Below are 21,245 nucleotides of genomic sequence, written 5' to 3'. Positions count from 1 at the left end.
GGAGATGTGGGCGCAAGATTTACAGTTCCTGCGGTGGCAGGGGAAAGTGCCAGGATGGGAGGGTGGGTTGTAGGGGGGGCGTGGACCTGACCAGGTAGTCACGGAGGGAACGGTCTTTGCGGAAGGCGGAGAGGGGTGGGGAGGGAAATATATCCCTGGTGGTGGGGTCTGTTTGGAGGTGGTGGAAATGTCGGCGGATGATTTGGTTTATACGAAGGTTGGTAGGGTGGAAGGTGAGCACCAGGGGCGTTCTGTCCTTGTTACGGTTGGAGGGGTGGGGTCTGAGGGCGGAGGTGCGGGATGTAGACGAGATGCATTGGAGGGCATCTTTAACCACGTGGGAAGGGAAATTGCGGTCTCTAAAGAAGGAGGCCATCTGGTGTGTTCTCTGGTGGAACTGGTCCTCCTGGGAGCAGATCCGGCAGAGGCGGAGGAATTGGGAATATGGGATGGCGTTTTTGCAAGAGGTAGGGTGGGAAGAGGTGTAATCCAGGTAGCTGTGGGAGTCAGTGGGTTTGTAAAAAAATGTCAGTGTCAAGTCGGTCATCAATAATGGAGATGGAGAGGTCCAGGAAGGGGAGGGAGGTGTCAGAGATGGTCCAGGTAAATTTAAGGTCAGGGTGGAATGTGTTGGTGAAGTTGATGAATTGCTCAACCTCCTCGCGGGAGCACGAGTTGGCGCCAATGCAGTCATCAATGTAGCGGAGGAAGAGGTGGGGAGTGGTGCCGGTGTAATTATTCTGGATTAGTGGTGCTGGAAGAGCTTTCTGGATGAGTGGTTGTTGCAAGTTCTGGGATTTCGATGTTTCAGTAAGGACAGAGAAGATGGTAAAAGGGGAGGGGGTGATGTGGCATTTATAATCAAGGGTATATTACAGCAACTGAGGACTCATCCACTGAGGTAGTTTGGGCTGAGGTTAGAAACAGGCAAGGAGAGATCACCCTGTTAAGAGTTTTCTATCGGCCTCCGAATTATTCCAGGGATGTAGAGGAAAGGATAGCAAAAATGATTCTCAATTTGAATGAGAGTAACATGGTAGTTGTTATGGGGGACTTTAACTTTCCCAATATTGACTGGGAATACTATAGTTCAAGTAGTTTAGATGGGTCAGTTTTTCTTCAATGTGGGCAGGATGGTTTTCTGACACAGTACGTAGACAGGCCAACAAGGGGCGATGCCATTTTGGATTTGGTACTGGGGAATGAACCTGGCCAGGTGCTAGATTAGGAGGTAGGTGAGCACTTTGGTGATAATGACCACAATTTGGTTATTTTTAGAATAGTCATGGGCAGGGATAGATATATACTGCAGGGAAAGAGGTATAACTGGGGGAAAGGCAATTATGATGCATAGAATAGGGAAGGAAACTGCAGGGGATGGGCACAATTGAAATGTGGAGCTTATTCAAGGAACAGCTGCTGCGGGTCCTTGAGAAGTAGATACCTATCAGGCAAGGGGGTAGTTGTCGAGAAAGGGAGCCGTGGTTTAGTAAAGAAGTTGAAACTTTTATCAAGAGGAAGAAGGTGGTTTATGTGAGGATGAGGCATGAAGGATTAGTTAGGGGGCTTACGAGTTATATATTAGCCAGAAAAGATCTAAAGAAATGGCTAATAAGAGCCAGGAGACTTGAGAAGTTGTACATCCGTAAGGGGAATGGGAGACTGTGATCTGGGAATAAAATGTGAGGGGATTTGAGGCAGTGAAGAGCTGGTTTGTGGTTATTCATGATTGAGGAGTTGGGTGTTGGTTACTCAGGAGAGTGAGTGAAGAGAAAAGATTGGTTACTCAGGGGAATAAGTGAAGAGTTGGGATTGGTTATTCGAGAGAGTGAGCAAAGAGCTATGATTGGTTATTATAGAGTCATAGAGATGTACAGCACAGAAACAGACCCTTCCATCCAACTTGTCTATGCCAACCAGATATCCCAACCCAATCTGGTCCCACCTGCCAGCACCCGGCCCATATCCCTCCAAACCCTTCCTATTCATATACCCATCCATATGCCTTTTAAATGTTGCAATTGTACCAGCCTTCACCACTTCCTCTGGCAGCTCATTCCATTCACATACCATTTTCTGCGTGAAGAAGTTGCCCCTTAGGTCTCTTTTATATCTTTCCCCTCTTACCCTAAACCCTCTAGTTCTGGACTCCCCCATCCCAGGGAAAAGACTTTGTCTATTTATCTTATCCATGCCCCTCATGATTTTATAAACCTCTAGAAGGTCACCCCTCAGCCCCTGACGCTCCAGGGAAAATAGCCCCAGCCTATTCAACCTCTCCTTCTAGCTCAAATCCACCAACCCTGGCAACATCCTTGTAAATCTTTTCTGAACCCTTTCACGTTTCACAATATCTTTCCAAAGGAAGGAGACCAGAATTGTACGCAATATTATAAAAGTGGCCTAACCAATGTCCTATACAGCCACTACATGACTTTCCAACTCCTGTGCTCAGTACTGTGACCAATAAAGGAAAGCATATCAAACACCTTCACTATCCCATCTACCTGCGACTCCACTTTCAAGGAGCTATGAACCTGCACTCCAAGGTCTCTTTGTTCAGCAACACTCCTTAGGACCTTACCATTAAGTGTATAAGTCCTGCTAAGATTAGCTTTCCCAAAATGCAGCACCTCACGTTTATCTAAATTAAACTCCATCTACCACTTCTCAGTTCATTGGCCCATCTGATCAAGTTCCTGTTGTAGTCTGAGGTAACCTTCTACACTTGTCCACTACGCCTCCAATTTTGGTGTAATCTGCAAATTTACTAACCATACCTCTTATGCTCACCTCTAAATCATTTATATAAATAATGAAAGGTAGTGGACCCAGCACCGATCCTTGTAGCACTCCACTAGTCACAGGCTTCCAGTCTGAAAAATATGGAGAATGAGTTAAGAGTTGGGATTGGCTATTCTGGAGAGTGAGTGAAGAGCTATGATTGGTTACTTTGGAAATTGAATGTGCAGTTGGAATTGGTTGCTTGTACAACCAACAGTGTGAGGGTGAGCAGATCATGTTACAATTGTTACCTTAGTGATAGTTGCTTCAGTGTGCAGCCAGAACTCAGCTCTTCTTTGGATTGTTCAGGCCATCTTGGAAGGTAGATGACATCAGGTTAATATCTCATTAGAAAGTGGCAGAAATTTGCACTATTTGCCTGGGAAGCTAAGTGAGAAATGGAACTAATCTCTTTCAAAGAACCACCACCCTGAAAACAACAAATGCTGGAGATCACAGCGGGTCAGACAACATCCATGGAGAGAGAGCAAGCTAATGTTTCAAGTCTAGATGGCCTGTTGAATAGTCATTTAGACTATTCAACAGCTCTCGCTCTATGGATGCTGTCTGACCCACTGTGTTCTCCAGCATTTGTATGTTTTTAATTGCAGATTCTAGCATCTGCAGTAATTTGCTCCTACATTGTGCAAAATAGCCTCATTGCTTTAATTCTATGAACTGCTGGGATTGGTGGGAAAGGCCACAAATCTTCTGTTAATGGCCAAACAGCACACCAAGATGTCTTGATACTACATGATGGACCTGTGCAAGCATTGACAAGGTGATGCTGTGACTATTATTGATGTTCCCATTGCTCAATGCTGGGGCCTCAGCGATTCACGTCAATGTTATCTGGAGAGAGCCAGCACGGTGATGATACAAAGCTAGATGGGAATGGAGACTGCACAAAGATATAGATGGGTTAACTCTGTGAACAACTTGGAAAACAACATATGATGTTGCAAGGTGGGAGATTGTTCAGTTCAGCTGAAAGAATGGAAATGCAGATGTCTTTTGAAAAACTTTGAAACTTTGGAATCTTGATATTCGAAAGGTCTTGGGCGTTTTCATTCAAGGGCCACAGAATCATCATATGTGTACAGATTGGGAAAGTATGTAACATATTGGCCTTTAGTCAAAGAGAGTGGAGTGCAGAATTAAGGAAGTCTTGTTACAATTGTGTGGGGGCTTTGTTGGGACTACATCTAGAAAACTGTATGTAGTTTTGGTCTCATTTTTAAGAAAGAAGAGACTTTCACAAGAGATGGTACAGCGAGGTTTCCCTAGATTTGTTCCTGGGAAGAGGAAATGGTCCTGGGATGGACGGGAGTAAATTGCATTAGTTTTCTATGGAGTTTCGAAGAATACGAGATAATTCCATTGAAAAATTCCAAATTCTAGTGGGGAGTAACAAGGATGTCACTGACAGGTTCTTTACCTGTAGCTGGGAAATTGAGAATATTGGGACTTAGCAGGGTAAGAATACTGGTCACTTAGAAATGAGAAACATTTGCTTCGCTTGGAGGATTATGTATATTTGATGTTGCCCGCCCCGAAGAATGTCAATGCTGCATACAAACAAGCAACAACAGTAGGTCACTCAGTCCTTCGAGCCTACTCTGCCATTCAATAACATTGTGGCTGATTTAATTTTAACTTCAACTCTCTTCCTGCACATCCCCAAAAAATGTTCATTACATTGGTAGTTAAGAATCTATCTACCTCTACCTTAACAATATTTTAAAGATTCTGCATCCACTCATTCTTGAGGAAGGGCATTCCAAAGACTCTCAATCCTCTCGGCAAAAGAAAATGTCCTCATTTCTGTTTTAAATAAACATCCCAGTATTTGTAAATGATGACCCCTAGTTCTGGATGACTTCACAAGAGGAAATATCCTTTCTACATTCACCCGGTCAAGTTCCCTCATGATCTTATATGTTTCAATTAAGTCACCTCTGACTCTCCTAAACACCAAAGGTTACATGCCTTGCCTGCCTAGCCTTTCCTCATAAGGTAATCCATTCCTTCCAGGTATTAATCTAGTAAGCATTAACATTGTTCCTGAAGTACAGTTACCAGTACTGTACACAGTACAACAATGTCCTGTATAATTGAAGCATAACTTCCCTACTCTGGTATATAACTCCCCTCACAATAAAACATTACATTCTATTAGCTTTCCTGATTACTTGCTGTACCTGCATACTAACCTTCTATCATTCATGCACCAGACCTCTGCAACCTCTCACTCTTTTGATACTTTGCTTCTTTTTAATAATTCTTCTTGCCAAAATGAACAGCTTCATACTTTTCCACCTTACACTCCAGTTGCTTCATTATTGAGTGTATTTAAGACCAGGATAGACATTCAGTTTCTGTCTCTGACAGAATCAAGAAAATGGGGAGGGGCATGGACAACAGAAGTAGAGTTGAGGCAGTGTCGAAAAGTGTGGCGCTGGAAAAGCGCAGGAGGTCAGGCAGCATCCAAGGAGCATCAGGAACATGGTGGTGGTGGTGGGGGGGTGGGGTGGGGAAGGGGGCTGAGTGATAAAAAGGAGGGGGGTGGGGCTGGGGTGGAAGGTAGCTTGGAAGGTGATAGGTAGATGCAGGTGGGGGGGTGATGGTGATAGGTCGGAGCGAAGGGTGGCAGAGATAGGTGAGAAGGAAGATGGACAGATGGGATAGTTCAAGTGGGCAGTTGGAGGGTTGGATCTAGGATGAGGTTTGGGGAGGCTTTCCTCATCTCCCCTCCCCTCTCACCTCATCCCACTTCCAACCCTTCAATTCAGCTTTCTTCATGTCCCCTCCCCCACCCCACCTCACCCAAGATCCAAATCTCCACTCGGCACTATCTGTCCATCTTCCTTCCCACCTGTCTGTTCCATCCTCCACTCCAACCTATCACCATCACTTCCCACTTACATGTACCTATCGCCTTCCAAGCTATCTTTCCCCCAGCACCAACGCCCCTCCTGTTTATCTCTCAGCCCCCTTCCGCCAACACTCCACATTCATGATGCTACCTGACCTGCTGTGCTTTTCCAGCACCACACTTTTTGACTCTGATCTCTCACACCTGCAGTCCTCTCTTTCTACAGAGAGTTGAGGCAGATGATCATCTTGGATCACACTGAATTCTAGAGCTGACTCAAGGGCTCAAATGACTTCCTCCTGTTCCTGTTCCAGATATTCTGAAACATCCGTTGTGATGGGTATTATTTTGCAAATGATCCAGGAACCTGCTGCAATGCTTTATTGTTTCAATCCTAGATCCTGCCATCAAGTCTCCAAGAGCTGCACACTTACTCCCAGGAGAGTGGGATCTGTGAACAGGAAGTTGAGAATCCAGAGCGTGACCTTTTCATCTGGGCCATTTTGCAGAAACGCAAGGATCTGGCATCAATTTTTTGGGTGCAGGTATAGACATTTCCAACAGAAACACAACATTCAGGTTCCAGCTCCAAGCTGCTTAATCAACCATTTTCATTGCCTGTAGACCCTGACACTTTCTGAAGGTCAGGATAGTGGACTGGTTTGAGATTGATTTAAGACTATGATTTGAGACTCTTAATCCTAGATCTTCATTGCATTCAAGTTCCACCATCAGCAGAAGCAGGATTTTAATCCAGGACATTCAGTGGGTCAGTAGATTAAAAGTCTAATGATAATACCACTAGGCCATCCCCTCCATGCTTACAAATGACTCCAGACCAGAGCAATGGGGTCAACTCTGAACTGCTCTCTGAAATAGCCCTAAGAAGCCGCACAGTTCAAGGGGAGTTGGAAATCCTGACATTGTCACTGGTCAGATACCTTTAATGAAGTCAATCATGGTAAGGAAGCAGAAGTAAAGGAGAACATTGTGTCCCAAAATTCCTCCTCTTTCCTTCCTTCAGCTGCAGTGACAGGATGGACAGATGACCAGTTCCAAAACCCCTCTTCAGCCCTGGTTTCTTGGGCTGGCCTGGCTTCAGCCCTTGGTCCCATTGACCATAGCGTATCTCTGCCAATGTTACAGGAACAGAGCAGGACTAATCATGAGAGATTAATTTCCATGGCCTGATCTTCAGCACAGATAACACCATGTGTTGGTGAAGAAAATGACATGGCTGTTGTTTAGATGTAATAATTTGGATTAGTGTCCTAAAGACATTGACTGTTGTGTTTTTGCCAGGCAATGGACAGCATCGATGCATCACTGGTCGCCTGTAAGATCCTGAAGAAGTTGTCCTGTGAGGAGAATGACACAGACTTATCTGAGGAAATGGAAGAATTGGCCCAGGAGTATGAGAATCGAGCAGTAGGTAGGTTGGCGACTGAGTCAGGTTTGGTCTCTGTCTTGTGAGCAGACAACTCATGGCTTCCTGCACACTGACAGCTGAAGGGCGACACATTGGCTCAGTAGTTAGCACTACTGCATCACAGAGCCAGGGACCCAGATTTGATTGCAGCCTTGGGTCTCTCAGTGTGCACATTCTCTCCAGTTCTGCATGTGCTTTTATCAGATGTTCCGGCTTACTCTCACAATCCAAAGAAATGCAGGGTAGGTGTACTGGCTATGCTAAATTGCCATAGAGTCCAAGCATATGCAGGCTTGGTTGGTTAGGTGCAGGGCGATGTCTGGGTGGGATGCTCTTCGGAGGATCAGTGCAGACTTGATGGGCTGAATAGCCTCTTTCTGCACTGTTGGGACTCTATGGAACCTTCCTCACCAACTGATGGAGATTTGGAGGATGTTGTTTGCTACAGCAGGATGGTGTGTGCTCCAATATCTTGTAGTTGAGGATCTCATTGGTCATGGGAATACTGGATTGCCTGGACAGAAATCAGAATTTGGAGATAAGCTGAATTCACCAGAATAAAAGAACATGAAAAGGGTACTGGTCTTATGATAAGAGATACAGGAGACAAGATTTCAGAACTAGTGTTAAAATTCAGTCATAGGGTGTGGGCATTTGTCACTGGTCATGCATTTATTATCCATCCCTCATTGCCTTTGAGAAAGTGGTAGTAAGCTGCTTTCTTGAACTGCTATTGTTCATGTGCTGTAGGTAGACCCACAATGTCATTAGGATGGGAATTCCAGGATTTTGACCCACTTTTCTATGTGATACATTTCCATGCCAGAATATGAATGGCTTGGAGAGGAACTTGGAGCTGGCGGTGTTCCCATGGATCTGCTGCCCTTGTCCTTCGAGATGGAAATGGTCATGGGTTCGGGAGGTGCTGCCTCAGGATATTTGGAGAATTCCTACAATGCATCTTGTAGAAAGTTCACACTGCTTATACTGGTGGTAAAGGGGATGAGTGTTGATGGTGATGGATATGATGCCAGTCAATTGGACTGTTTTGTCCTGAATGGTGTCACACCTCTTGAGTGCACTCATCCAGGCAAGCATGGATTATTCCAAAACATTCAGGACTTGTGCTTTGTGGATAGACAACAGAGTTTGGGGATGTCAGGAGGTGAGTAATTCAATGCAAGATTCATAACCTCTGACTTACTCTTAAAACCATTGTATTTATTTGGGTAGTCAAGTTCAGTTTCTTGTCAATGGAAACCTCCATGTTGTTGATAGTGGGGATTGAATGTTAAGGATTGATGGTCAGATTCTCTTTTGTTGGAAACCAAAAGAGAAAATGCTGGAAAATCTCAGCAGGTCTTGCAGCATCTGTAAGGAGAGAAAAGAGCTGATGTTTCGAGTCTAACTGACCCTTTGTCGGTTCGACTCGAAACGTCGGCTCTTTTCTCTCCTTACAGATGCTGCCAGACCTGCTGAGATTTTCCAGCATTTTCTCTTTTGGTTTCAGATTCCAGCATCCGCAGTAATTTGCTTTTATCACTGTTGTTGGAAATGGTCATTGCCCACCATTTGTGTGGGTGAGATGTTACTTGCCACTTGTCAGCCTGAGCCTGGCTACTGTCCAGCTGTTGCTGCATTTGAACATGGACTGTTTTCACATCTCAGGAGTAACAAATTGTGCTAAACCATCAGTGAACATCCCCACTTCCACTAATAATGGAGGGGAGATCATTGATGAAGCTGCTGAAGGTGGTTAGGCCTAGGGCACTACTCAGAGGAATTCCTGCAGGGATGTCAGGAGTTGAGATAACTGGTCTCCAACAACCACAAGCAGCTTCCTTTGTGCCATGTATGATGCCAACAAGCAAAGAAGTTATCCCTGATTCCCAATGGTTCCAGTTTTGCTCGGGGTCTTTGATGTCAAACTTGGTTAAATTATGCTTTGATGTCAAGGACTGTCATTCTTACTTCAATTCTGGAATTCAGCTCTCCTGACCATGTTTGAACCAAGGCTCTAGTGAGTTAAGGAGCTGACTGGCCCTGGCAGAACCCAAACTGGGCATCACTGAGGAGGTTATCGCTGAACAGGTGCTGCTTGATAGTACTGTTGGTGATACCTTCCATCACTTTACTGATGATTGAGAGTAGACTGATGACTAGATTGAATTTGTCCTGCTTTTTGTGCACCAGACATAAGAATCATGGAATCCCTACAGCGTGGAAAAAGGCCCTTCAGCCCAGCAAGTCCACACCAATCCTCCAGACCCATTCCCCTCTTACTCTACATTTATCCCTGACTAATGCACCTAACCTACATATCCCTGAACACTATGGGACAGTTTAGCATAGCCAGTTCACTTGACCTGCATGTCTTTGGATTGTGGGAGGAAACTCGAGGACCCAGAAGAAACCCACACAGACACGGGGAAATGTGCAAACTCCACACAGACTCCCAAGGCTGGAATCGAACGCGGGTCCCTGGTACTGTGAGGCAGCAGTGCTAAACACTAAACCACTGTACCGCACCAAGACATGCCTATAACTGGGCAGTTTTGCACATTTGTTAGGTAGTTGCCAATGTCGTACCACACTGAAACTGCTAGATTAGGTGCATGGATGATTCTGTAACACAGAATAAAGCCTTTTTTAGGTGTAGAATCAGTGAGGGTTTGACCTATATTCTGCAAGAAGGATGTTGAGAGAATGGATGATGCATTACAAATCACTTGACTGCTTTGTCACCTGAGGAAATACAAACACCATGAGAAACCTGAAAAAGTGGGGACATTTTCATTCAGATAGTGGATTAAAAAGCAGTTTGACAGGGGTGTTTAACATTATGAAGGAATAGAAAGAGGCAATAGATAGAGAATCGGATAGTTGAGGGTTGACAATATTGGGGCATGTCATTGCAAAATGAGATGCATGGAAATCTAGAGAAATATCTGAGAAACAGTGGCTGTGGAATGATTTCGTGAGAGGAGAACAGACCATGTTAAAATTGAAGAGTTGATTAGAAAGATAGAAAAAAGAATCAAACTGGATATATGGCATTCAGAGACTCTGAATGGATGGGATACTGGCATGGTGGCATAGTGGTTAGCACTGCTGCCTCACAGCGCCAGAGATCCGGGTTCAATTCCCACCTCAGGTGACTCTCTGTGTGGAGGTTGCACATTCTCCCTGTGTCTGTGTGGGTTTGCTCCGGTTTCCTCCCACAATCCAAAAATGTGCAGGTTAGGTGAATTGCCCGTAGTGTTAGGTGTAGAGGGTCTGGGTGGGTTGCGGATCAGTGTGGACTTGTTGGGCCAAAGGGCCTGTTTCCACACTGTTGGGAATCTAATCTAATCACAATCGAGAGAGTATTGGACAGCCTTTAACATTTTTTTTTAGATTAGATTAGATTACTTACAGTGTGGAAACAGGCCCTTCGGCCCAACAAGTCCACACCGACCCGCCGAAGCGCACCCACCCAGACCCATTCCCCTACATTTACCCCTTCACCTAACACTACAGGCAATTTAGCATGGCCAATTCACCTAACCTGCACATTTTTTGGACTGTGGGAGGAAACCGGAACACCCGAAGGAAACCCACGCAGACACGGGGAGAATGTGCAAACTCCACACAGTCAGTCGCCTGAGGTGGGAATTGAACCCGGGTCTCTGGCGCTGTGAGGCAGCAGTGCTAACCACTGTGCCACCGTGCCGCCCACATTTAGTCCTTTGTAAGTAATTTCCTAGGTAAGGGAGATTCAATGGCAATGTTGCTGAACTATTAATCCCAACAATATATAATATGTGAATCCAGCCATGCATTTTAAAATTTGAAATCAGTTTGAAGAAATCTAACCATGATGTCGTGTTAATTTCACCAGAACCTGCCTGTTTCACTGATGGAGCTTTGGGAGTTCTGGATAGTATGTGACACAAATCCACACAGCAACATGGTTGGCTTTTAACTGACCTCTGAAGTTGTCTTGAGAACTGTAACAAACTGCTTATCATTGGCTTAAAAAAAAAGTCTTCTCAGCACAGCTGGTGATGGACAGTTCATGTTGGCTTTCTGGTGCCAGTTACCTTCTGAGGATAGAGTTTTCAAAAAGGGAATGTAAAAAGGACAAAGTTCAACTTGTGCAGTGCAATGCAGACTGTACAGTGTTGTTGTCTTAAAGAGTCTAGCATGGCCATTAGCTGTGAAACACTGTTGACATGGTCAAATACTCTCTTGTAACTACAATCGAATTTACCATTTAAGGGCAATTGTAATTCTTTTCTGTGTCTTGATTTTAATTGTTCTCTCTTTGACAAAAGGGTTATTCACAGAGTGTTACAGGAAACACAGTAAGCGAGCACAGAAGCTGCTGATTCGGGTATCGAGTACCTGGGGGAATACAACTTGCTTGCGTCTGGCGTTAGAAGCTGAAAGCCAGAAGTTCATGGCACTTGGAGGTGTTCAGGTCTGACTCCAGTCTGGTTTGGCAACTGAGATGATGCACTTGAGCAGGGAGTGGGATTAATTAGATGCTTCATTGTTCAGTGCATTAGCTGGGTCTTTGGGTTAACTGAATTGCCTCCTCGTATCTTACAGCCATTTTCACCTTCCAGCCCAATGTAATCTTTCCAAAACTCTACTCTCCTCAGATCCCCTTGTGTAAGGAGCTTGCAATTACATAGCACTTTCCACAACCACCAGACAATGCGAAGCACTTTACAACCAATGATGTAGATGTGTGGAAGTGTAGTTCTTGTTGTCCTATACTGTGGGAAAAACGAGAGCCAGGCCTGTATTCGGCAAGATCCCACAAGCAATATGCAGCATTCACTGTCTTTGAGATGCTGATTAATGGTGAATCTTAGTCAGGGCACCAGGGATAAGTGCCTTGTTGTTCCCAAGAATTATACCATGGAATTTTTCTTTCCACCAACCAGCGATGGCAAATGGAAACAAGGGTGGGGATAGTCTAATGGCATTACTGATACAGTGTTAGTCCAAAGACCCAGATAATGTTTCAAGGACGTTAGTTCGAATCATGCCTTAGCTGAAAAACACACTTGATTCACCAGTGCCTTTTTGGAAAGGAAACTGCTACATTTACCTGGTCTGGTCAATGACTTCAGCAATGCGGTTGACTTTTTAACTGTCCCCTGTCATGAGAATAAATGTTGGCCCAGCCAGCAATGCCTTCATTCCATGAATTAAAAGAAACAAGTTATCAATTCATCCAAAAGGCATCCAGCATGCCCTCAGGTTTTCTGTTCAAGGGTGAGGTGAGACTTGAACCCACAGCCTTGATACTCAGAGATGAGAGTGCTACCAACTGAACCACAGCTTTGCACCAGAAGAGGCTGTTCACTGAAATCATGGATACTCAGTGGCCTAACTCCATATACTTTACCATTTCTATTACCTCCCATTAACAAAACTGTAGTCTGTTGTAAAATGAGTACTAAATCTAACTACAATTTCATACTTACAAATTTCACTCATGCAATTATAATTTTGAGATTATATTCTGGAATCTTGCCGTTCCAAGTGTAAGAAGTGCTTTTTTTTTGCTATCAAAGCCTATTTGTTACTCTCAAAACCTTGAGACTTTGATTAATCACCCCTTACCCTTTGACTGTTCTGTGTTTACAGCCTTAATTTGTGTAATTGCCTGCAATTTAAACAATTGTGTCAAAGAATTGTTTTGATAAATCTGAATGACTCTGACCCAGGTTATCAAGCAGTGCCCAGAACTGCTCACCACAACAACTCAAGATATGCTTAAAGCAGCATTTTGTCCAGTTAAAGCATGATTCCCATAAATTTCTATTCTTGTGCTCTCCAGAACAAAGACTAACAATCCATTCGGTTTTCTGATGATTCTTGTACCTATCCGTAACATTTTACTGACCTGTACACCTGATTTGGCAACGTACCTTGTTCTAGCCCTTTTGGGACCAACCTGAATGACTCCACATTTGTCAAGTCTATCAGTATTGCCTGTATAACAACCCTAGTATTTCTCTTCGACTATATTGCTTTACATTGTTGGCTCATTCATTGATAAATGTGACTAGGCAACTTCCTATCTAGCCACCAACCTCTCAGGTATTGGGCAGATGCAAGTGACTTTCCAAACTGAATTATGAGGGCAAAATAAAAATCCCAAATTGTCGTTCTTTTCTTTGAGTCCAGAACTAGAGGGGCATAGGTTTAGGGTGAAAGGGAAAAGATATAAAAGAGACCTAAGGGGCAACGTTTTCACACAGAGGGTGGTACGTGTATGGAATGAGCTCAAAGTTTATGAGAAGATTTGTAGCTCGGGTGCTCGTTGCTGTGGTTCTGTTCGCCGAGCTGGAAGTTTTTGTTGCACCCTGTCTAGGTGACATCCTCAGTGCTTGGGAGCCTCCTGTGAAGTGCTTCTGTGGTGTTTCCTCCGGCATTTATAGTGGCCTGTCCCTGCTGCTTCCGGTTGTCAGTTTCAGCTGTCCGCTGTAGTGGCCGGTATATTGGGTCCAGGTCTATGTGTTTGTTGATGGAGTTTGTGGATGAGTGCCATGCTTCTAGGAATTCCCTGGCTGTTCTTTGTTTGGCTTGCCCTATAATGGTAGTGTTGTCCCAGTCAAATTCATGTTGCTTGTCATCTGCGTGTGTGGCTACTAGGGATAGCTGGTCGTGTCGTTTCGTGGCTAGTTGATGTTCGTGGATGCGGATCGTTAGCTGTCTTCCTGTTTGTCCTATATAGTGTTTTGTGCAGTCCTTGCATGGGATTTTGTACACTACATTAGTTTTGCTCATGCTGGGTATCGGGTCCTTCGTTCTGGTGAGTTGTTGTCTGAGGGTGGCTGTTGGTTTGTGCGCTGTTATAAGTCTTAGTGGTCGCAGTAGTCTGGCTGTCATTTCAGAGATGTTCTTGATGTATGGTAGTGTGGTTAGTCCTTTGGGTTGCGGCATGTCCTCGTTCCGTTGTCTTTCCGTTAGGCATCTGTTGATGAAATTGCGAGGATATCCGTTTTTGGCGAATACCTTGTATAGGTGTTCCTCTTCCTCTTTTTGCAGTTCTGGTGTGTTGCAGTGTGTTGTAGCCCTTTTAAATAGTGTCTTGATGCAACTTCGTTTGTGTGTATTGGGGTGGTTGCTTTCATAGTTCAGGACTTGGTCTGTGTGTGTGGCTTTCCTGTGTACCTTAGTGGTGAATTCTCCGTTTGGTGTTCTCTGTACCCTCACGTCTAGGAATGGGAGTTGGTTGTCCTTTTCTTCCACTCTCGTGAATCGGATTCCTGTGAGTGTGGAGTTGATGATCCGGTATGTTTTCTCTATTTCCGTGTTTTTAATGATTACAAAGGTGTCATCAACGTATCTGACCCAGAGTTTGGGTTGAATTTGTGGTAAGACTGTTTGTTCTAACCTTTGCATTACTGCTTCTGCTATGAGTCCCTAGATCGGTGAGCCCATGGTGTTCCGTTGATTTGTTCGTATATCTGGTTGTTGAATGTGAAGTGTGTTGTGAGGCACAAGTCCAGTAGTTTAAGTATGCCCTAGTAGCCACACACGCAGACGACAAGCAACATGAATTTGACTGGGACAACACTACCATTATAGGGCAAGCCAAACAAAGAACAGCCAGGGAATTCCTAGAAGCATGGCACTCATCCACAAACTCCATCAACAAACACATCGACCTGGACCCAATATACCGGCCACTACAGCTGACAGCTGAAACTGACAACCGGAAGCGGCAGGGACAGGCCACTATAAATGCCGGAGGAAACACCACAGAAGCGCTTCACAGGAGGCTCCCAAGCACTGAGGATGTCACCTAGACAGGGGACGAAACGTTTGCAACAAAAACTTCCAGCTCGGCGAACAGAACCACAGCATGGAATGAGCTGCCAGAGGAAGTGGTGGAGGCTAATACGATTGCAACATTTAAAAGGCATCTGGATGGGTATATGAATAGGAAGGGTTTGGAGGGCTATGGGCCGGGTGCTGGCAGGTGGGACTAGATTAGGTTGGGATATCTGGTCGGCATGGACGGGTTGGACCGAAGGGTCTGTTCCCATGCTGTACATCTCTATGACTCTATGACCTCTCCTCCTTCAGTAGTCCCTCATTGGTAGTTGATATATGTGCCACTGGCTGTTGTTAGCACAGATTGCTTGCCTGACCACTCCACCTGTTGCAGGAAAGCATTGCCAGCTGGGGGCAGACCGTTGTTTATATCCTTGTGCTTGTTCTATGATCATAAGGCGGCAGTCTGGTCCAAATGTGGAGTTTGTTGTGAGGTGGCTGCCTTCAGCATGTGTTCCTCCTTGTAGAGGTCACGTACATATGGCAGGGCATGATAGACTTTTGTATGGAATTGCATTTCGCTCCAAACACCACCTGTTCCCACTCAACATCCTTTGCCTTCTCTTTCAGGCACTGCTGACCAAGATCTGGTGGGGTGAGCTCTCTGTTGACACCAACACATGGCAGGTACTGCTCTGCCTTCTTCTCTGGCCTGTCATCTACTCCAACCTCATCACTTTCAGGTAGGAACCCTCTAACAAGGCCCATCGGCAGGCTCTGCTAATGCCAACCTTCAATCTCTTTTGTGTTGAGTGATGAGAAAGATAGCTGAGATCAAAGGTTCTGCCCACAAAGAGGAAGGAATTGAATGTATCCAAGCTTCTAGCCTTGTAGCTAAACCGTCTCATCCCTGGGACTATTCGGGTGAATCTCTGTATTATCTCTGAAACCCTCACATCACTCCTAAAGTGTATTGACTAGAACAAGACACAATAACCAAGCTGTAGCTGTACAAGAGTTTTACAGAACTTAGTATAACTTCCTGGCCTTTTGTTCAATATCTGTTCATCAAGCATAGGACCCTTACTCATTGCTCTCACAATGTGTCCTGCCAATGTCAAAATGCTCCTGAATCCCTGCATAGTTTGGAACTGTGCCTTTCGATCTTTGTTACCTCACCCTATCCCCTCAGCCAAAATGCACCAACTAACACTTGGCTGTATGAAAGTCCATATCTGGCTTCCCCTTGGCCTATTGTAGTTGAATAGTATCATCCTAATGGTCAGCAATGCATCCTTGTTTAGTATGAATGATGAATTTTGACATTTTACCCTGTATTCAAATACCAAAAGCAGTGATCTTCACATTGACTCATGGGGAATTTCAGAGTCCACTTATCCTGATTTTCTGCATCTTCAAGGCAGTTTGTACTTATCCCAGTTAGCACAGACCCTCCTAATCAATGAGCCTTAACCAGTCCTTTATACAGGACTTAGCCAACACTTGCTTAAAATCCACATTGACAGCCGTCTAATTTCCACTTATCAACTTCTCTGCTATTCTTCAGAAAATTCAGAAGATTTTTAAAAACAGTCTGACTTTTACTAATCTCTACTGGCTTTCCTTATTAAATGATAGCTGAAAATGTGTTGCTGGAAAAGCGCAGCAGGTCAGGCAGCATCCAAAGATCAGGAGAATCAACGTTTCGGGCATGAGCCCTTCTTCAGGATATCTGTCCAAAGGTCTTTCAGTATTTCCCAATAGATCTAAAACTTGATCCACTGCTAAGGAGAAATTGATCAAATTGAAGTTATTGAGAGGGCCCTTGCACATTTCTTCATTTGACAATCTTTAGGTATTTATCTAGAGAAGACCGGGGACATTATGATAAGCCTGTCTGTTATCACCATCCCAATTTTGCTTCGCAAACTAAGATGAAAGCCAGCCCAGCAACCTATCCACGCTATTCCACTGCATCCTGCTCTCAGTGTTCACCTCCATCATTACCATGACCGTGCCCACTTCCACTAAGATACTGTCAGCATCCTTTTCCTTAGTAAATACCAGTACAAAGTATTATACACCAGGCCAGACTGTCTCAAAACATTTTTAAGAAGGTAATGGTGGCATGGTGGCTCAATGGTTAGCACTGCTGCCTCTCAGTGCTAGGGACTGGGGTACAATTACAGCCTCAGGCGACTGTCTGTGTGAAGTTTGCATATTCTCCCTGAGTCTGCATGGGTTTCCTCCCACAATCCAAAGATGTGCAGGTTAGGTGAATTGGCCATGCTAAATTACCCATAGTGTTCAGGGTTGTGTAGGTTAGGCGCATTAGTCAGGGGTAAATGTAGAGTAATGGGAGAGGGGAATGGGTCTGGATGGGTTACTGTTCGGAGGGTCAGTGTGGACTTGTTGGGCCATAGGGTCTGTTTCCACATTGTAGAGATTCTATGATGTTAACCCGGAACTTAATTTTTCTAGTTGCTTTAAGTAGATGTGAGGTGAATATTCCAGGAAGCAATGAAGCGGGTCGAAACACTCAGCATTTATTTACACACAAATGAAAGATAAACAAATATAGAATAACGTAACTATTTGAAAAGCAAACTAACATGAAAACGCAACTTAACCAAGAGCTATTCTGATTTCCTGCAATATCCCAGAACACACCGTTTGGCAAAAAGGTAAAATGCTTGTCCATGTCCAAACGCATTTGTCCATGTCCAATAACATGGCCCAGGAAGATGATTTGGGCTTTGGCAAATTTACATTTAGCCAGGTTTATCACCAAGCCTGCCTCCCGAAGTTGATTGAACAATTCTCATAAATGTTCCAGTGTAAGTAAACATCACTAGGTCATCAATATAAACTACACAACTGGGTAATCTGGAAATGACCTTATTGGGTTAGTCTTTGAAAGGTGGCTGGTGCATTTTGCATACACACGGGTTCTTAAAGTAGAGAGATTGTTGAGAGAGAGAGAGAGAGAGAGGATCAGCATGGAAATGTTTCTTTGGGTCCCCAGCTAAAGTGGACACTGAATTGAAACCTCCATGAGGGAATTTGATCATTTTCAGAAAAGGAAGAATGTGCAGGGTCCCAGGGAGAAAACCCAACTGTTTCAAGGTTCTCCGCAATTCTCCACCAAGCAGGACACCATGAGGAATCCCCCTTGACTGAAAACCATTACAATGGTCATTAATTGTTGTTTTCTTGGGCATGACTCTCAAAGGCAAGGGTGGGAGTTGTTGATCCGTGCATCTCTGGGTCTGACACCTGCCCACACAAAAGAACTCAAATTCCAGACCTTTGACAAGATGACTGTCAGCAGGGGGAGTCAAAATATTGGAGGTAACTCAAAACCCCAGAAGGACTGTGCTAACCACACCCTGAGATGGCCCCTCATATTGGCTGCACTAACATACTTCCTTAATTTCCTTCAGTGACTGTCCCCATTTCATTTCTCTGCAACCGCTATCCAGCCTTTTTCTCGTGGATTTCTGTTTCACTGTCCAGTCCAGTGCACCCCCCTGTCCTCACCACTGACTCACCCTTGCAAGCTGCCCTCCCTCCTCCCCTCGCTCAAAGCATCAAGATAAATGAGGGAAATCTCAGACATAATGGCGTAACTTCAAACTGTTGGTACCCCAGTTGTAGCATGTTCCATCAAATCCTCTTTGACCCCCACTAGGATTAGTGAAATAGGACTGTCCATTCCATTTTCTCCATAGATCAAGCCAAATCCTCACTGTATCCCTTTCCTGGGCACTGGTGCTGGAATGAAGTGCATGTGTCACTGGATGTGAATCTCGGAGTTGGGCTTTATGAGGGCAGCACGTCGGGTACGGTGCTGCAGGCAGGGAAGGAAAATACAGCTTCTCCGGGTCCAGCCAGGCTTGGTTTTGTTGCATTGTTTGTGTCCGATGCCTGCGAATGCATATAGACCCACTCAAAGTCCGTGTCTGGTACCTGCTATTGCACATAGGCCCAGTCAATGTCCATGTCTAGTACATGCTATTGTACATGTACTGAGGCGGGAATTTGGCGCTGTGAGGCAGCAGTGCTAACCACTGTGCCACCGTGCCGCCCACTATTGCACACAGGCCCAGTCAATGTCTGTGTCTGGTACCTGCTATTGCACATGGACCCAGTTAATGTTCGTGTCTGGTACCTGCTATTGCACATAGGCCCAGTCAATGTCCGTGTCTGGTACCTGCTATTGCACATAGGCCCAATTAATGTTTGTGTCAGGTACCTGCTATTGCACATAGACCCAGTTAATGTCCATGTCTGGTACCTGCTATTGCACATAGGCCCAGTCAATGTCCGTGTCTGGTACCTGCTATTGCACATTGGCCCAGTTAATGATCGTGTCTGGTACTTGCTATTGTACGTGGGCCCAGTTAATGTTCATGTCTGGTACCTGCTATTGCACATAGGCCCAGTTAATGTTCGCGTCTGGTACTTGCTATTGTACATAGGCCCAGTTAATGTTCATGTCTGGTACCTGCTATTGCACATAGGCCCAGTTAATGTTCATGTCTGGTACCTGCTATTGCACATTGGCCCACTCAATGTCCATGTCTGGTACCTGCTATTGCACATAGACCCCAGTCAATGTTCATGTCTGGTACCTGCTTTTGCACATAGACCCAGTCAATGTCTATGTCTGGTACCTGCTATTGCACATAGACCCCAGTCAATGTTCATGTCTGGTACCTGCTATTGCACATAGGCCCTGTCAATGTTTGTGTCTGGTACCTGTTATTGCACATGGACCCAGTTAATGTCCGTGTCTGGTACATGCTATTGCACATAAGCCCAGTTAATGTTCATGTCGGGTACCTGCTATTGCACATTGGCCCAGTCATTGTTCATGTCTGGTACCTGCTGTTGCACATAGAACCAGTCATTGTTCGTGTCTGGTACCTGCTATTGCACATAGACCCAGTTAATGTCCGTGTCTGGTACCTGCTATTGCACATAGGCCCAGTCAATGTCTGTGTCTGGTACCTGCTATTGCATAGACCCAGTGAATGTTCATGTCTAGTATCTGCTGTTGCACATAGGCCCAATCAATTATCAGATGCCTGGAGTGGCAATAGCGTTGGCAATTCTCACAAAACAAATTCATTTTCCTTTCCAGGCGGGATGAAGAATGGAGAAAGAAGAAGCTATCTAGTGATAATGTGCTGATTGTTAATCTTCCCGAAAACAGCAATGTCAACCTTCACACTGGACAGCGTTCCATCTCACGGTAAGTACAGGACAGCAACTCAAGTTCCTCCCGTACACTCACTGGCAAACTCTTCCTCTTCATTACCTCCCTCTTTCCTGCCTGCACTGTCTCATTCTTTTTCCTCCCCCTTTGCCTTTCTCATGACTTTTCTTTCTCCAGCTCCATCTCGCGCAATCTGTCTCTTCTTCTCTCCCTCTGTCTTGTTTCAAGAAACTGACAAAGTAAGGGGAAATTGCAAGAAATATAAAATAGACTGGGAGAGCTTCCATGTAAAAAGGAACAGGTGAACAAAGGAAAATGAGGACTAACGAAAAGCAGACAAGAGAAAAAAAAACTTCCGGAGAAATTAGAGATCTAAGAAATTAGTGAGAACGGGGAACAGAAAGAATTTAATGTTAGTAAAAATGTAGTAATGGAAATAGGATTGCAAGTTAGTAATTTCCTTGGGCCTGATGGTCTCCATCCCAGAGTACTGTGAGGGGTTGCTATGGAGATAATTAACGCCTTGACAGTCACCTTTCACACTTCCATCGACTCTGGAACAGTTACTGTAGAGCGGAAGACAGGAAATGTAATCGCAGTGTTGGAAAAAAATGTGGGTGATGTCAACAGGAGGGAAAGTCCGAGAATCTATTACAAGGTGTCCTGTGGTAACAGGACACTTCAAAAGTAATGATTGAGCCAGGTCAAAGTGGATTTATGAAAGAATAATCATATTTGACAAACTTGTTGAGAGTTTTTTGAGGATGGAACTAGCAGAAAAAGTACAGAGGCACCAGCTCTAATTAACTTTTCAGAATGCTTCAAATAACGTCCCAAACAGAAGATTGCTAAACATGTGGGATTGGGGGTATTAAACTGAACTGGATTGAGGATCAAATGCAGAGTGTAGGAATAAATGTGTAATTCTCAGATTGGCAGACGGTGGCCAGGGAGGTATCACAAAGATCGGGTGTTTGGACCCTGGCTGTCCCCAATCCATATAAACGTGGGAATGTCGGAATGAATTGCATTATTTCCAGGTTTGCAGAAGATATAAAGCTTGGTAGGAATGTGACTTGTACAGAGGATGCAAAGAGGCCTTAGAGGTTCAGAAACACTGAGTGAGCGGCTAAGTGTATGGCAGATGTAATATA

General features: G+C 44.7%; 1 protein-coding gene across 1 annotated transcript in view; it reads left to right on the top strand.

Moving 5' to 3' along the window:
• trpm2 (transient receptor potential cation channel, subfamily M, member 2) overlaps positions 1-21,245 on the top strand; it is a 178,453-nt gene that overhangs the window by 69,642 nt on the left and 87,566 nt on the right. Inside the window, exons 14-18 of the mRNA XM_087988956.1 lie at positions 6,058-6,204; positions 6,962-7,091; positions 11,405-11,550; positions 15,501-15,613; positions 20,017-20,127. Of these exons, the coding sequence (XP_087845082.1) occupies positions 6,058-6,204; positions 6,962-7,091; positions 11,405-11,550; positions 15,501-15,613; positions 20,017-20,127 (647 nt within the window). The remainder of the gene's footprint in view (positions 1-6,057; positions 6,205-6,961; positions 7,092-11,404; positions 11,551-15,500; positions 15,614-20,016; positions 20,128-21,245) is intronic.

The sequence above is a fragment of the Chiloscyllium plagiosum genome, unplaced genomic scaffold (genome assembly GCF_037043375.1).
Source record: "Chiloscyllium plagiosum isolate Xiang-an unplaced genomic scaffold, Cpla_swu_hap1 HiC_scaffold_7, whole genome shotgun sequence".
Taxonomy (NCBI): domain Eukaryota; kingdom Metazoa; phylum Chordata; class Chondrichthyes; order Orectolobiformes; family Hemiscylliidae; genus Chiloscyllium; species Chiloscyllium plagiosum.
The sequence above is the reverse complement of the archived record's forward strand: the minus strand, read 5'-3'. Positions and strand labels throughout refer to the sequence as shown.